Source organism: Erpetoichthys calabaricus, chromosome 9 (genome assembly GCF_900747795.2).
Source record: "Erpetoichthys calabaricus chromosome 9, fErpCal1.3, whole genome shotgun sequence".
NCBI classification, from domain to species: Eukaryota; Metazoa; Chordata; class Cladistia; order Polypteriformes; family Polypteridae; genus Erpetoichthys; species Erpetoichthys calabaricus.
The window spans coordinates 4,734,553-4,752,127 of NC_041402.2; the positions used below are offsets into that span (position 1 = coordinate 4,734,553).

Here is a 17,575-nt window from a genome sequence, read left to right on the forward strand (position 1 = left end):
GGAAAACCTGTATCTGCACTGTAAATTAGCACCTACTGGGAAAGAAACCTGCTGGAAAAGGTCTCAGGCCTAACGACCCACACTGACCGATGTCCCTGTACTGTGCTGAAGACCCCACTGACTAAGTGTGGATCAAACCAGTATATATAATGTGGATGCAGACTGCAACTGACACACGTACAGTGTATGAAGTAAATCATCCAACCATCCATCCAGTAGCCCCTTGCTGATGCCAGACGTATAATACGCACTGGAGACACCAGTGAGTGAATTGTGCTTAAGACTGGGAGGGGGACAATTCGATGGCTCATTGAGTGTCACATTTCTAAGCCAATCCTACACATCAGGAAGGTGGAGCTCAAAGTAAGGATGGAGATTTTGAACTGCAAAGATCAGAGGTGGCCTTGATAACCTGGTCCACCAGACAGCAAGCTTCTGATTACGATGGACTGTACCCGGCTGGACATATAAATGTGTGTTGTGTGTTTTAGAAAGAAGCCCAGTGGGAGGAGCTATCAAAGTGCTGGATTTCGCCGCTACTCGTTACACGCTTTTTAACGGGTGGTCATGACATCTGCAGAGACCGAGTGTGTGTGCTGCTCGTCTTGTGCCAGGGGACTTGACTAGCGGTGAAGAGAAGTCGCTAGTTAGACCCACTAATGGAATTCCTCTTGGCACCCTCGTCTCTTTATAGTCACGGTCGTTAAGCGGTTGATTAGGTTTGCTCCGTGGGGGGGGGAAATGCCATCTAATTACTCCTTTATGAAGTTAGTGTATAGCAGGCACATGGGTGTGTGGATGAGTGCACATTGTGAAGAACCGGCGCCCCCTCCTGGACTGTTTTCTACCAGGTACTCAATACTTCTAGGATTCCTTCCAGCTCAACCATCACCTTGGATTTCAGATTGTTGTTTTATGTAACTGTTGTGTGAAAAGTGCCACCTCCAGCTCACTCATATGATCGATGATGAAACTTGAGTTTTGAAAACTGCCGATTGTTAAACTAATCCTCTGCTCAATTTTGCACTGTGGTGATGAATGCCTGCCTTTCAGGGTTATATTGTTCAGTGTTCCAAAAATCAGCATGTGAATCGGCAGCTAAATGGACGTGTAGGGGAAGAAATGACAAAACAGCCGGAGTCGTGTTAACACAGCATTGTCATTGATCTCTGATTAACTGTGTGATGGAGGGCCGGCAGCTCAACCCAGCCGGGACGCCCCTGAAATAGAACACTGCTTCCTCCAAGACGCTAGATGGCAGCTTCCCTGGAGTGCAGTGGTACCCCGGATTCCCATAGGGCATTATGGGAAATGGAGTTTGGACACACAGCCCTGCTGGGTGCCGTGGGTGCCACCAGGAGGAGCTGTCAAAGGATCTGGGGACATATTCTTTCAGTAGATATACTTCGGGGTTTTCGTCCCTGTACTTCCGGGCTGAAGAAAATCCCTGTTCTTTCTTAGACCCGGAAGTGCCAACCAGTCACAGGGTCGGAAGGACAGAAGCACTTCCGGGTCAAAGACTATTTAAAGGACGGATGGGAACCCAGCAAGCGAGCCGGAGTTGGGAGGGAGTGTGACAGAGCTGCTGGGAGGAGAGGAGGAAAAGAATTGTGTTTCTGTTTGATTTATTTGTACTTGCTGTGGCTAGGGTGCTTTGGAGGCACTATAGAGGGAAAAAGAATAAAAAGAAAACTTCTTAGTGCTTTTAGATAGATAGATAGATAGATAGATAGATAGATAGATAGATAGATAGATAGATAGATAGATAGATAGATAGATAGATAGATAGATAGATAGATAGATAGATAGATAGATAGATAGATAGATAGATAGATAGATAGATATGAAAGGCACTGTATAATTAATACTGTAGATAGGTAGATAGATGAAAGGCACTATATGATAGATAGATAGATAGATAGATAGATAGATAGATAGATAGATAGATAGATAGATAGATAGATAGATAGATAGATAGATAGATAGATAGATAGATAGATAGATAGATAAACTTTATTAATCCCAAGGTTGAAATTCACAAATTCATTTTACTCGGTGTCAGTGTCTCTCTGTTGGGTCTAACGGGGCAACAGCGACCCCTGGTGTTCACAACTGCAAGTGAGAGAATGCTGGGTAAGCAGCCTCCTGTGAACTTCAGATATGATCAGGATTGTGTCACATGAGGCCCATTTCAACGTTAGTTGAGATGGCATGGTGGCTCAGTGGTTAGCACTGGTGCCTCACAGATCATCATCTTGGATTTTGCATATTCTACTGGCGTCTGTGTGGGCAGTCAATAATCCTTCCAAATCCCAGTAACATAGGATGAGTTTAACTGGGAAGGGGAGTGGACCTTGCAGTGGACTACCTCCTTCTCTAGTGTTGCTTCCCAACTCAAACACTGCCCAAAACTGGATAATCAAGTAAGAAAATGGATTCCTGTGCCCTTATTCTACAATGGAACAAAATAAATTTTATTGTAATCATTCCATACAAATAGATCAATTTATAACCTAACAAAATTGAAGACATATCAAACCCCACCCTTGAGAAGGAGAGCTAAGCCAAAGGAGAATTGCTTAGGGCTTTTTAATAAGGCAACAATAAATAAAAGAAATCATATAGTGCCTTTCCTATCTATCTATCTATCTCTCTCTCTCTCTATATATATATATATATATATATATATATATATATATATATATATATATATATATATATATATATATATATATATATATATATATATATATATATATATATATATATATACTGTATATACACCTGGCCAGGACGCTGAAAAAGGAGAAAAATGGGTGAAAACAGCTACTGAGAGAGACTGCTTCTCCCAGGACGCCACATGGCGATGTTCCTGCAGAACAGCAGTACCCCAGATTCCTGCAGGGCATCATGGGATTTGGAGTTCGGCTTCACAACCCTGCTGGGCATCATGGGTGCCACCAGGAGACGTTGCAGGGAGACCTGGGAGTCTTTACTTTCCATATAGCTATATATGTGCTGGCAAGTCACGTGAATGGAAGAGGAGAAGCAATTCCGGGTCAAGGACTATATAAAGAACTGCTGGAGACACAGCAAGCAAGCTGGAGTTGGGAGGTAGAGGACAGAGCTTGCTGGGAGGTGTGGAAGAATAATTAAAAATCTTCTTGGTGATTTTACCCTGTGTGCAGTGTGTCTGTCAGTTGGGTTGAAAGGGGCAACAGCGACCCCTAGCGTCTTACAATATGTATATATACCGTATATATATATATATATATATATATATATATATATATATATACAGTATATATATATACATACATGTATTTACATTTCTTGCATTCGTAGTCTGAGTCCCGACCTGAATTGTGTGGGTGGTTACCTATCAGGTAACGCTTGTGGTTGGTGTGCCATTCAGCAAACATCTGCCCCACACAATTCAGGTCGGGACTCAGACTACGAATGCAATACATGTAATTACTCCGGACCTACAGGCCGTCAAATAAACGAACCACACGCCATGGCGCAGCGTAAAGGGGCTTCATCTCTGACGCTGACATCCGAGATTCGATCCCCAAGAGGGGAGCAGGAGACTGTGTACGCCTGATGGGTCCAAATGATTGTGAAACACGTGTTGCATATTCTTTGCATTATTTGACAGTAAACTATGCAACATATATATGTACTGTATATACAGTAGCATGCAAATGTTTGGGCCCCCTTGCTTAAAATGTCTGATACCGTGAGTAGTTAAGTGAGCAGAAGAAGAACTGATCGCCAAAAGGCAAAGTTAAAGACAACACATTTCTTTAATATTTTAAGCATGGTTACATTTTGATTTCCATCATACACTGGTCCAAAACACCAAAACAATGAAAAGGGCCTGAAGCAACAGTCTGAGCACCTGACACGGTCAGTACTTAGTAAGACCCCCTTTGTCAAGTATTGCTTTTTGTAGTCAGCTAAGGGACTTTCATTTCTTACTTGGGGTATTTTTGTCCATTTGTTCTTACAAATGGCTTCTAATTTGGCGAGAATCTTGGACTGTCTTGCATGCACCGGTCTCTCTCTTGACATCTCTCCACAGATTTCCAATGATGTTTAAGTCGGAGGATTGTGAGGGTCATAGCAAAACCGTCAGCTTGTGCCTTTTGAGATGCTCCATTGTGGATTTGAAGTGTGTTTCAGATCATTTTCTTTTTGTAGGACCCATCTTCTTTTTAACTTCCAACTTTTTTAATGATGGTATGTGCAGCAGGTTAGGGTGATAAACGATGAAGATGGAAACGTACTCACAAGTGAGGAGAGTGTGTTGAGCAAATGGAAAGAGGACTTTGAGAGGCTGATGAATGAATAGAACGAGAGAGACAAGAGGTTGGATGATATGGAGATAGTGAATCAGGGAGTGCAATGGTTTAGCAAGGAGGAAGTAAGGACAGCGATGAAGAGAATGAAGAAATGGAAAGGCCGGTGGTCCAGATGGCATACCTATGGAAGCATGGAGGTGTTTAGGAGAGATGGCAGTGGAGTTTTTAACCTGATTGTTTAATGGAATCTTTGAAAGTGAGAGGATGCCTGAGGAGTGGAGAAGTAGTGGACTGGTGCCGATATTTAAGAGTTAGGGGGACGTGCAGGACTGCAGTAACTACAGGAGGATAACATTGATGAGCCACAGCATGAAGTTATGGGAAAGAGTAGTGGAAGCTCAGTTAAGAAGTGAGGTGATGATTAGTGAGCAGCAGGATGGTTTCATGCCAAGAAAGAGAAACCGCAGATGAGATGTTTGCTCTGAGGATGTTGATGGAGAAGTAGAGAGAAGGCCAGAAGGAGTTCCATTGCATCTTTGTGGACCTGAAGAAAGCAAATGACAGGGTGACAAGAGAGGAGCTGTGGTATTGTATGAGGAAGTCGGGAGTGGCAGAGAAGTACGTAAGAGTTGTACAGGATATGAACAAGGGAAGTGTGACCGTGGTGAGGTCTGTGGTAGGAGTGACGGAGGTGGGATTACATCAGGGATCGGCTCTGAGGCCTTTCTTATTTGCAGTGGTGATGGACAAGTTGACAGACAAGATTAGACAGGAGTCCCTGTGGACTGTGATGTTTGCTGATGACATTGTGATCTGTAGCGAGAGTAGGGAGCAGGTTGAGGAGACCCTGGAGAGAGGTGGAGATATGAGAGGAGAGGAATGAAGGTCAGTAGGACCACCAAGACAGAATACATGTGTGTGAATGAGAGGGAGGTCAGTGGAATGGTGTGGATGAAGGAGTAGAGTTGGTGAAGGTGGAGGAGTTTAAATACTTGGGATTAACAGTACAGAGTAATGGGGATTGTGGAAGAGAAGTGAAGAAGAGAGTGCAGACAGGATGGAGTGAGTGAAGAAGAGTGTCAGGAGTGAATTGTGACAGACGGGTATCAGCAAGAGTGACAGTGAAGGTCTACAGGACGGTAGTGAGACCAGCTATGTTATATGGGCTGGAGACGGTGGCACAGGAGACAGAGCTGGAGGTGGCAGAGTTAAAGATGCTAAGATTTGCATTGGGCGTGATGAGGATTGATAGGATTAGAAATGAGAACATTAGAAGGTCAGCTCAAGTTGGACGGTTGGGAGACAAAGTCATAGAGGTGAGATTGCGTTGGTTTGGACATGTGCAGAGGAGAGATGAGGGGTATATTGGGTGAAGGGTGCTAAGGATAGAGCTGACAGGCAAGAGGAGAAGAGGAAGGCCTAAGAGAAGGTTTATGTATGTGGTGAGAGAGGACATGCAGGCGATGGGTGTAACAGAACAAGATGACGAGGATGGAAGATGATGATCCGCTGTGGCAACCCCTAACAGGAGCAACCAAAAGAAGAAGAAGATGATGTTTGCTTCCAGGACCTGCTGGTGTCTATCAGACTCTAGAGTGGTGGTGTACTGTTCTACTGTGCAGTGACACCTGAACAAAGTTGACCTTTACGGCACAGTCAGCAGAAGAAAATCATTCCTGCAGCCTAGCCACAAAATTCTGCGCCTGAAGTTTGCAAATGGACATCTAAACGAGCCTGACACATTTTGGAAACAAGTCCTTTGGAGTAATGACATCAAAATGGCCACAATGTGCAATGGTACAGCATGTTTGGAGAAAAAAGGGTGCTGTATTCTAGGAGAAGAGCACGTCTCCAACTATTAAGCATGGAAGTGCACCGATCAGGCTTTAGGTTTGTAGCTTTGGTAGAGGGAAGAATGGATTCAAATAAATTGCAGCAAATTCTGGAAGCAAACATCACACCATCTGTAAAAAAGTTGAACTTAAAAAGAGGATTTTTCAAACAATACGCCGCACAGTGTGGTAGGAATAAGGAATCCTGGGATTGAGTTGTGTACAGTCCCCATGTTCTCCTTCTCCTTTCTTCAGTAGTTCCAGTATTTTTCACTGAAAACACAAGGATGGACTGGCACACCATTCAGAACTGGGTCCTGCCTAGCATGTAAGTGCAGCTGGGATAGGTTCTGTTAACTGTGCCACCATGAGCTGGACTAAGAAGAACTGGAAATGTCATATAAGTCAGTGGTGACACCAGACCAGTGTTTTTTTTTTTGATATGTTTAATGATGAGGTCTCCATACTTAAGATGGATGCAGAAAGAACATGCAAATCTGGTCCAAGACTCCAACCTCTACATCTGGAGCTGAAAGGCAGTAGTGCCAAACACTGTGCCACACAAAAGCCTAAAGTGTTCAATTTTGCTAGCCAGCTATCGCTCCAATGGCAGACGTTAGCTGACGTTCCTTCAGAATTTTTTTCCATCTCCAACACTTACACTTTATGCTCACATCTTGCCATTTGCTCATTAACAGCAGTCTGCAGATGTTTCATTTTATCTGACGTGTTTGGCAGATTAGCTACTTGAAAGTGATGTTAACACTGATTTAAATTTAGGTGAGACGTTATCATTCGGATGGCATTTTCATACAGATGACTTTGAGTGCAGATCAAAAGGATGTGGTAAGACATTGGCATAAATATCAGGGCTGTAGCCACATGGCTGCCTCCGTCAGTGATTGATGGCTTTCGTAAATCAGCTCTCACGCAGACATTTTCAGATATTCATTCATTAGACAGGGTGGTACAGTGGCACAGTGGTAGTGCTGCTGCCTCGCAGTGAGGAGTCCTGGGTTCCCTGCGTGGAGTTCGCATGTTCTCCCCGTATCTGCGTGGGTTTCCTCCCACAGTCCAAAGACATGTAGGTTAGGTGCATTGGTGATCCTAAATTGTCCCTAGTGTATGCGTGTGGGTGTGTGTGTGCCCTGCAGTGAGCTGGCGCCCTGTGTTGGCTGGGATTGGCTCCAATAGACCTGTGTTACGATATAGATAGATAGATAGATAGATAGATAGATAGATAGATAGATAGATAGATAGATAGATAGATAGATAGATAGATAGATAGATAGATAGATAGATACTGTATGAAATACACTATGATAGATAGATAGATAGATAGATAGATAGATAGATAGATAGATAGATAGATAGATAGATAGATAGATAGATAGATACTGTATGAAATACACTATGATAGATAGATAGATAGATAGATAGATAGATAGATAGATAGATAGATAGATAGATAGATAGATAGATAGATAGATAGATAGATAGATTTTAATTTAGTGTAGTAGGCAAGATAGATAGATAGATAGATAGATAGATAGATAGATAGATAGATAGATAGATAGATAGATAGATAGATAGATAGATACTGTATGAAATACACTATGATAGATAGATAGATAGATAGATAGATAGATAGATAGATAGATAGATAGATAGATAGATAGATAGATAGAGATAGATAGATAGATACTGTATGAAATACACTATGATAGATAGATAGATAGATAGATAGATAGATAGATAGATAGATAGATAGATAGATAGATAGATAGATAGATAGATAGATAGATAGAAAGGCGCTATATGATAGATAGATAGATAGATAGATAGATAGATAGATAGATAGATAGATAGATAGATAGATAGATAGATAGATAGATAGATTTTAATTTAGTGTAGTAGGCAAGATAGATAGATAGATAGATAGATAGATAGATAGATAGATAGATAGATAGATAGATAGATAGATAGATACTGTATGAAATACACTATGATAGATAGATAGATAGATAGATAGATAGATACTGTATGAAATACACTATGATAGATAGATAGATAGATAGATAGATAGATAGATAGATAGATAGATAGATAGATAGATAGATAGATAGATAGATAGATTTTAATTTAGTGTAGTAGGCAAGATAGATAGATAGATAGATAGATAGATAGATAGATAGATAGATAGATAGATAGATAGATAGATAGATAGATAGATACTGTATGAAATACACTATGATAGATAGATAGATAGATAGATAGATAGATAGATAGATAGATAGATAGATAGATAGATAGATAGATAGATTTTAATTTAGTGTAGTAGGCAAGATAGATAGATAGATAGATAGATAGATAGATAGATAGATAGATAGATAGATAGATAGATAGATAGATAGATAGATAGATAGATAGATACTGTATGAAATACACTATGATAGATAGATAGATAGATTTTAATTTAGTGTAGTAGGCAAGATAGATAGATAGATAGATAGATAGATAGATAGATAGATAGATAGATAGATAGATAGATAGATAGATAGATAGAAAGGTGCTATATGATAGATAGATAGATAGATAGATAGATAGATAGATAGATAGATAGATAGATAGATAGATAGATAGATAGATAGATAGATAGATAGATAGATAGAAAGGCGCTATATGATAGATAGATAGATAGATAGATAGATAGATAGATAGATAGATAGATAGATAGATAGATAGATAGATAGATAGATAGATAGATAGATAGATAGATAGATAGATAGATAGATTCCTCCCACAGTCCAAAGACATGCAGGTTGGGTGCATTGGCAATCCTAAATTGTCCCTAGTGTGTGTTTGGTGTGTGTGTGCCCTGTGGTGGGCTGGCGCCCTGCCCGGGGTTTGTTTCCTCCCTTGCACCCTTGTGTTGGCTGGGATTGGCTCCAGCAGACCCCCATGGCCCTGTTAGGATATAGCGGGTTGGATAATAGATGGATGGATGGATGGATTCATTAGACAGTTGTGGGAAGGCAATACATCTCAGCGTCATTCAGGTGGAAGTCATGAGCAGACCTCTGGAATGCGATGCTAGCCCATTATGGTTCACTCTTTGGCCAGCTTAGAGTCAGCATCTGTCTTTGGGATGTGGGAAGAAACGGAAGCATAATGGGAAGATCCAAAACCAACACAAGAATAGAACCGAAGTCCTAGGAGAAAAGAGACATTATGCTAACCACCATGGCACCACTGATGGGAACTTTAGCTCAATTAAACAAGGTCAAAAATAATGGAGGACCCTAACTTTTAGGAGAACTCTCTGTTCAGTATTCCATGGCAAGACCTGGAGAACACCTAATGGATGAGACTGGCTTGTGTTTGTTCTTCTCGCACTGCCACATCTCCATTATGTTCTTTTACATACAGTATTTTTAACCATCTGCAGTTCTCCATCTGCAAGTTCTGAGCAGCACCAAGGGGTGGCACTGCCATGCAATCATAACCTTGACATCCATACTGCTGTCACTTTGTCATTATTAATAAGACCAGACTGTCTACATTAAGCAGAGAAACATCGATATCTTTTTATGTATTATTTTTAAAGCTCACTCACCACATTGCCTTTGGGACCTGGCTGACCATCAGAACCAGTTACACCCTGGGAAAAAAAACACAAACATTGAAGATGAAGTAGTTGATTATAATGATTTCTGCTGTAGCAAACACTTATATCAATACAAAAATCAACAGACAAAGTCATGTTCTTGAGTGGGATCACAGGCCAGCTGGAAGCTTTTCTTGAATTGGACATGCTGTGGAGACCCCCTTCAGTTTTCTCTGTATATTCACTCCCTACATTTCAATTTCTCTGCTTAGATGGAAAGGTTTCTAGAATGGCAAGCACACCGATAGGTGGGGGAAGTAATGGTATGGCAAGTAGCTGGTCCTGCAGAAGCAAACTGTATGGAACACACATATATTATATATTACAGTTATACAATTACAATTATATATATATTGTGGCGGACGGCCGGGACGCCCCTTTGACACTGGGACCAGGGGAGCAATCATGGGATGCACACTACGTCCCCCGGAACGTGTGGTGGCAGCCCTTCTGGGTTACATCGGTGCCACAGGCCTGGGACTTCAGGGCTCAACCCTGGTGGGCTCCGTGGCCACCACCAGGAGGAGAAGAAAAATAACATTTTTTTGTTTGTTTTCACCTGTGCCTCCGGTGTCAATCTGTGTTCAGGTTGGTGCCAACCAAGCGCTTTTGCCACAATATAAATATATATATATTGTCACACACGTGTGTTTAGGAGACAACTAAAGGGCTTGAGTACTTGCAATTCCACTCCGGACCAGGGGGTGGCGAAGTGCACTAATTCTCCCTCTCTATCTTTTACAGACCATTCTAGGGAAATCCCACCCAGCTCATGGGCAGCCAATGACGTCACTTCTGGTTTCCGGTCCTGATGACATCACTTCCTCCACTGGCCTTTAAAGCCGCCATCTTGCTCCCAGTTAGTCAGTTCTGTTTTGGACTCTGTTGTATGAACATGTCTGTGCTTCGGCATTAATTTTGCAGGCAGGAACAATATACGGGTGGCTGCCCCAAACCTTTTTCAGTGTGTTCAGACTCATTCTTTCACAATATATATATATATTAATAATAATAATTCATTACATTTATATAGCGCTTTTCTCAGTACTCAAAGCGCTATATCTTGCAATGCCTTATGGTCATTCTTCTTACAATATGGATAGCGCTTTGAGTACTGAGAAAAGCGCTATATAAATGTAATGAATTATTATTATTAATATATATATATATTGTGAAAGAATGAGTCTGAACACACTGAAAAAGGTTTGGGGCAACCACCCGTATATTGTTCCTGGCTGCAAAAGATTTGAATTGAACGATGTTGCTAATTTGAGTTCCCAGAATGAACTGAATTAGTTTGGCAAGATGGAGATTTTATAGTCTGTAAACCGGAAGTGATGTCAGATCAGGCAGGTTTTCTCGTATACAGAAATAGGTTTAGAGCACCCCGCCACCCCCTGGCCCGGCGGGTAATCACCTCCACTTGGTCCACTCAGCTTGCTCTTAGTCACACGTGTGACAATATATATATATAATATATATACACAGAGTAGAACCTCTGGTCACAAACGTTTCCAAACACGTACAAATCGGGTCACGATCAAAAAGTTTGCCAAAACTTTGCATCTGTTCACGACCACACATTCTGGTGGCAAACTAAAAACACTGGTGGCCAGCTTCCCTACGCACGTTCGTACGCGCCAATGATTTCCCATTCTCCGTTTCCCATTTTCTTTTGTTTGCGTATACAGGGCCTAACAAAGCAGCTGATGTTGCAAAAGGAGTTACAGTGTTAACCAAGCAGAGGCCTGAAGTGCTGGAAGAGGTGGAAAAACTGCTGCTAGTGGGACTGAACGAGAAGCAACTTGCAGGGGATAGCGTAAGCGAGGCGATGTTATGTGAGAAAGCCAGGAAGATTCATGGCAATTTGCTGAAAAAAAAATCCTTCTTCAAGTGGCGAAGGTGAGGAATTTAAAGCCAGTAGAGGATGGTGTGAAAAGTTTTACAAGAGAAGTGGCATTTCATTTTTTTTCCCTATGCTTAAAACTCATAAAAAAAAGTTTACAGTTCATGAGGGTCTAGTGCCAACTCTTACAATGTTAGTTTTCTCTGTTGTTCAGGGTATTTACATTTAGTTTACTATTATACTGTGCATTCTATGGTATAATTAACTATTTTTGCTTAAAAAAATATATATTTACATACAGTTCGTATGGTCTGGGATGGATTAATTGTATTTACATACGGGGAAATTATGTTCGGGTCACGTCCAGAGTTTTGGAACTAATTACGGTTGTGACCAGAGGTACCACTGTACATATGTATATATATAGTGGCAGACAGCTGGGGCTTTTGCCCAGCCAGGATGCCTGGAGCATGAGAAGACCAGGAGAGAGGTAATACCTCCGCCAGGACACAAGAGAGCATTTGGATGATTCCGGAGCCATGGAGTGCAGCACTTCTGCCACACCAGGAAGTGTTACAGGAAGATCATCAAGAAGCACCTGGAGCACAATATAAAAAGGGCCGCATCACTCCATTATGGGAACCAGAGTGGAGGAGTGAGGGCGGCAGAGATGACAAAAGAAAGGAAAGTGAGAGATAGATAGATAGATAGATAGATAGATAGATAGATAGATAGATAGATAGATAGATAGATAGATAGATAGATAGATAGATAGATAGATAGATAGATAGATAGATAGATAGATAGATAGATATGAAAGGCACTATATAAGATAGATAGATAGATAGATAGATAGATAGATAGATAGATAGATAGATAGATAGATATGAAAGGCACTATATGATAGATAGATAGATAGATAGATAGATAGATAGATAGATAGATAGATAGATAGATAGATAGATAGATAGATAGATAGATAGATAGATAGATAGATATGAAAGGCACTATATGATAGATAGATAGATAGATAGATAGATAGATAGATAGATAGATAGATAGATAGATAGATAGATAGATAGATAGATAGATAGATATGAAAGGCACTATATGATAGATAGATAGATAGATAGATAGATAGATAGATAGATAGATAGATAGATAGATATGAAAGGCACAATATAATAGATAGATAGATAGATAGATAGATAGATAGATAGATAGATAGATAGATAGATAGATAGATATGAAAGGCACTATATAAGATAGATAGATAGATAGATAGATAGATAGATAGATAGATAGATAGATAGATAGATAGATAGATAGATAGATAGATAGATAGATAGATAGATATGAAAGGCACTATATAAGATAGATAGATAGATAGATAGATAGATAGATAGATAGATAGATAGATAGATAGATAGATAGATAGATAGATAGATAGATAGATAGATAGATAGATAGATAGGAAATGAAAAGAAGAATAAGGAGAAGGTGTAATGGAATACAAGTGAAGGCATATTTTGATAAACAGGCAATTCTAAAATGCAGATACTTACAGGGGAGCCAGTAGGTCCTGGGGGTCCTTTAGGCCCTAACAGTCCACGGGGTCCCTGCAAAGACACAGCAGTTATTAAAGGGGAGAACTTGAGTAAGAGTGTAAATTAGAAGAGCCACAAGGTATAAACTGTACAAAAGAAAGTGTCAAACAAGTCATTAAAGTAATACAAATACAAAAGGAGATTTAGTTGACATTAATAAAAAAGCAAATGCAATAGTAAGATATTAGTCTTACTAATAAAAGTTCACTGAAACATCTATCTTGTGTGTTAAAGTAATGTTAAGATTCATTTGTCATTTATTTTACAGTGCCTTTCATATATACTGTAATGCATTTACCCATGTGTTACAACTTTAATATGTATTTAAAAATCATACACAACACATTTCCATCCATCTATTACATAGTTCCTTGAATGTATATCTGTCTGTTATACAGAGGCTGTCTATAGATCCATTATTCTCTTTTACAGTATATACTGCCTTATCTATTTACTTGTGTGTTATGTTATAACTTAAATATTTATTTATAAATCATACAGCATATTTCAATCCCATCTATCTATCTATCTATCTATCTATCTATCTATCTATCTATCTATCTATCTATCTATCTATCTATCTATCTCCATAGTAAATTATTTTCTTTGATATAGTGTCTTTCATATCTCTATTACCATATTGCAGAGGGCACTCTTGGCAGTCTTTCTTACCCATATGAATGCCAAGGAAGCAAAATATATATATATATATATATATATATATATATATATATATATATATATATATATATATATATATATATATATATAATAGTCACTTTATTACAAAAATCCCATCAAAGAAAGATGAACACAGGCCAAACACAAAGTAAAAAAGCATGACAAACCACAGACTTGAAGGCCCTATAAAGCCTGCTTAAACACGTCTCAAGCCTGGAAAAGGCACTATATAAATAAATGTATTATTATTAAACAATGGCTTTGTCCGTTAGGTGGAGTGGCACATGCCCTTGCCCACCTAGGTTATACCCAAATGTATTCCCTATTCTCACTTCTGATCCTCTGGCTCTGTGGTCCTTTCATGCTCAGTGCCACTCCAGGGTTAGGCTAACCCATCATTCATTAAAGGGGCACCATACTAGAACGCCCTCTAGTGGCTCTTGTTGTTCCTGCCCCCCTAATGCTTCAGTTACCCTTAAGTGGCTTGGTCACCAAGGCTGTTCTCCAGGTGCCTGCATACATTCAGCTCAGTTTGGTGTCATCGTTTTACTGTACAGTCCAGTATTTGTTGCCAGCCCATATGGCCACACAGCAGACAGACTGGGCACAATGTTGGACCAGTGCAGTAAACAGTCACCCATAGTAGACCAATTTGAAGTGGCCAGTCAATTCAAAGTTATGTATCTGGACTTTGGAATGAAGCCCATGGGACAAACACATAGGGAGGTGGCAACCCATGTTTCCGCTACTTCGTTCTGCATAGTCTTCTGAATTGGACACCAAGAATTTTAATGTCCACCATTAACAACTTAAATGGCTTCAGACTGTGCACACATCGGTGTTGTAAAGTCACAGTACTAGCTAGGGAGACCTCTTTATGAAAATAAATAGAATTCAACAAAATGTTTTTTTTAAGGAACAGCCTGCATTGAAAAGATGAGAGAAGGACCATCTCCAAAAGCAGTCGATAAGATAAGAGAATGCCTCTTAAGACAAGGCGAGCGAAGATGTCAGGAAAAAAAAAAAATGAGGCGAAAAACATCAATTTCTGCACACTGCAGGAATCCACACGCCGCAACTGCCGTCGACAGCTTAAGAACATGCGAAATTCTCCTACTGGGTGCACAACAGACCCCTTTGCAGGCTCACACTGCTGACATCCCTCCTTGGCACTTCACTTTGGTTTGGCTTTGCAGAGTGAGAAAAGGGAGAACGTGTCAAGTGCGCCTTATGCGGCAAGGGCGCCATCTGATGGTGAAAGGGGAAATTACAACAACCAAAAAAACACATTCAAAACTGCTCCCAGTGTTCTCCCTCCGGAAAGAAGGGCAGGAATTGTTTTTAGAAATACTGTTTAAAACCGTCATAAAATAACATATGGATTATTATGGCGCAGACCATTTATCAATTCTACAAACCATATGAATCCATTGATAGACAATCAATCCGTGTGCTACTTGGCACCTTTTTGATGATAGCAGTGTGAAAGTGATGAGCGTGAAGTGTGCCCCCGGGGGTGGGGGTTGTGGGGTGGGCACGCAAAGCGAGTAGGAGGCAAAGCCACCTAGTATAATATTAAAATAATTTGGATATTTCATATGTTGCCCAAAGATGCAAGGAATTCTATATATTGCCTAGGCATTCTATACAATGCCCGTGTCTCATACATTGCTGGTAACATATACATAAATGTGTAATCTTTTCTCCTGCCTGTTCTGGTACTTAGTTTCATCAGGCCATAGATATAAAAGACAGTGTAATTTTTGCTTCTGTGGTTTGTGGCGTTTCACTCTCTGAAGCTGCCTCAGCTGTTTGCCCCTTTTCACTTTCAATCTCCGCCTTGTCCTCATCTGAGGTCTGCCCCTCTACAATTCCCCACAAAGGACGTTCGTGACCTGATGGCATCAGAAGTATCCCTCTGCACTGCTTTACTCTGTTGTTCATCATTTGTCTCCCTGCCGTGTTCCTCTCAGTCTCTCTCTGGCTCATATGTGAACCAGTGGAAGGGTCATTACTGAGACTTGAGGGGCGAGAGTGGAAGACCAGCGTGTCGTCAGCCCAACACTGACTCCCTCCACTGGTGCTCACAAAGCTAAAAATGGAAATCCCCAGTGACCTGATAAATTTGTGTCTTCTTCTTCTTCCATTGCCATTCCCATTTTTATACGGGGGCGCTATTTGTTTTGACCAGACTACTCCAGTACAGGTTTAGGCTTGACTTTTATAGCTGGATGTGCCAAAACTTTGGTGTGGTTCAAGGCTAAAACAACAAGAACAGAATACCAGCAATGACAGAGCTGACTATACTTCCTTAGAAGGCTGGCGTCCTTCAACATCTGCAATAAGATGCTGCAGATGTTCTATCAGACAGTTGTGGTGAGCACCCTCTTCTACACAGTGGTGTGCTGGGTAGGCAGCATAAAGAAGAAGGACACCTCACACCTGGGCAAACTGGTGAGGAAGGCAGGCTCTATTGTTGGCATGGAACTGGACAGTCTGACATCTGTGGCAGAGCAATGGGCACTGAGCAGATTCCTGTCAATCATGGAGAATCCACTGAACAAGATCATCTCCAGACAAAGGAGCAGCTTCAGAGACAGACTGCTGTCACCGTCCTGCTCCACTACACTATGCGACTCTTCAATTCCACCAGGGGGGTAAACGTTATCTATCTATCTATCTATCTATCTATCTATCTATCTATCTATCTATCTATCTATCTATCTATCTATCTATCTATCTATCTATGATTCATGTCAGGACGTGATAAGATGCTCCGCACTAAAAGGATAGGTCTGGGATGTCCTCTGAGGGTGCACTTTAGTGCTATGCAGATCAGGGGTCACCAACTCCGGTCCTGGAGGACCACCATGGCATGCAGGTTTTCATTCTAACCCTTTTCTTAATGAGTGACCTGTTTTTGCTGATAATTAACTTCTTCTGAATTAATTTTAATTGTCTTGTTCTTGAAGACTCAGACCCCTTAATTGTTTCTTTTTCCTTAATTAGCAGCCAAACAATAACGAGATACCAAATGAGCCAAAACAACTGATGTCCATCACACAATATCTGAAAATGAAGAAAGATGAAGGTCTGAGGAATGTCAATCTGCTCAGGTCCACAAAAATTTGCTCTTAAAAAAGAGAAAATCCACAATTTCGGACATGTCTGCTGATGCACCATGAGAGCAGCAACAAGTCACAGAATTAAAGAACGGGTTTAATTAACGACAAGAATCGGCACCTCATTAAGCAGCTGGTTGGAGTTTGAGGCCCTGAATTAGTTGGTCTTCTGTTGGCTCCCTCACCACATTTCATTTCTGTTTGGGTGCCATTTAAGGAAAGAAATGAAGCAATTCAGAGGAATGATGAAGGTGGATGAGTTTAAATACTTGGGAATAACAGTACAGAGTAATGGGGAGTGTGGAAGAGAGCTGAAGAAGAGAGTGCAGGCAGGGTGGAATGGGTGGAGAAGAGTGTCAGGAGTGATTTGTGACAGACGGGTATCAGCAAGAGTGACAGGGAAGGTCTACAGGATGGTAGTGAGACCAACTATGTTATATGGGCTGGAGACTGTGGCACAGGAGACAGAGCTGGAGGTGGCAGAGTTAAAGATGTTAAGATTTGAATTGGGTGTGA

At 40.7% G+C, this 17,575-nt stretch overlaps 1 protein-coding gene and 1 long non-coding RNA gene across 4 annotated transcripts in view; one reads left to right on the forward strand and one right to left on the reverse strand.

The window, feature by feature from the left end:
- Positions 1-17,575, reverse strand: part of LOC114643693 (collagen alpha-1(V) chain-like) — a 519,467-nt gene that overhangs the window by 171,329 nt on the left and 330,563 nt on the right. For all 3 annotated transcript variants that reach the window (XM_051931584.1, XM_051931585.1, XM_051931583.1), the window contains 2 exons: positions 13,215-13,268; positions 9,753-9,797 (listed from right to left, as the gene is read on the reverse strand). In XM_051931584.1, the coding sequence (XP_051787544.1) occupies positions 9,753-9,797; positions 13,215-13,268 (99 nt within the window). The remainder of the gene's footprint in view (positions 1-9,752; positions 9,798-13,214; positions 13,269-17,575) is intronic.
- LOC127529105 (uncharacterized) overlaps positions 1-17,575 on the forward strand; it is a 152,724-nt gene that overhangs the window by 134,823 nt on the left and 326 nt on the right. The window contains exon 2 of the long non-coding RNA XR_007935789.1: positions 5,432-5,673. This is a non-coding gene — a long non-coding RNA (uncharacterized LOC127529105). The remainder of the gene's footprint in view (positions 1-5,431; positions 5,674-17,575) is intronic.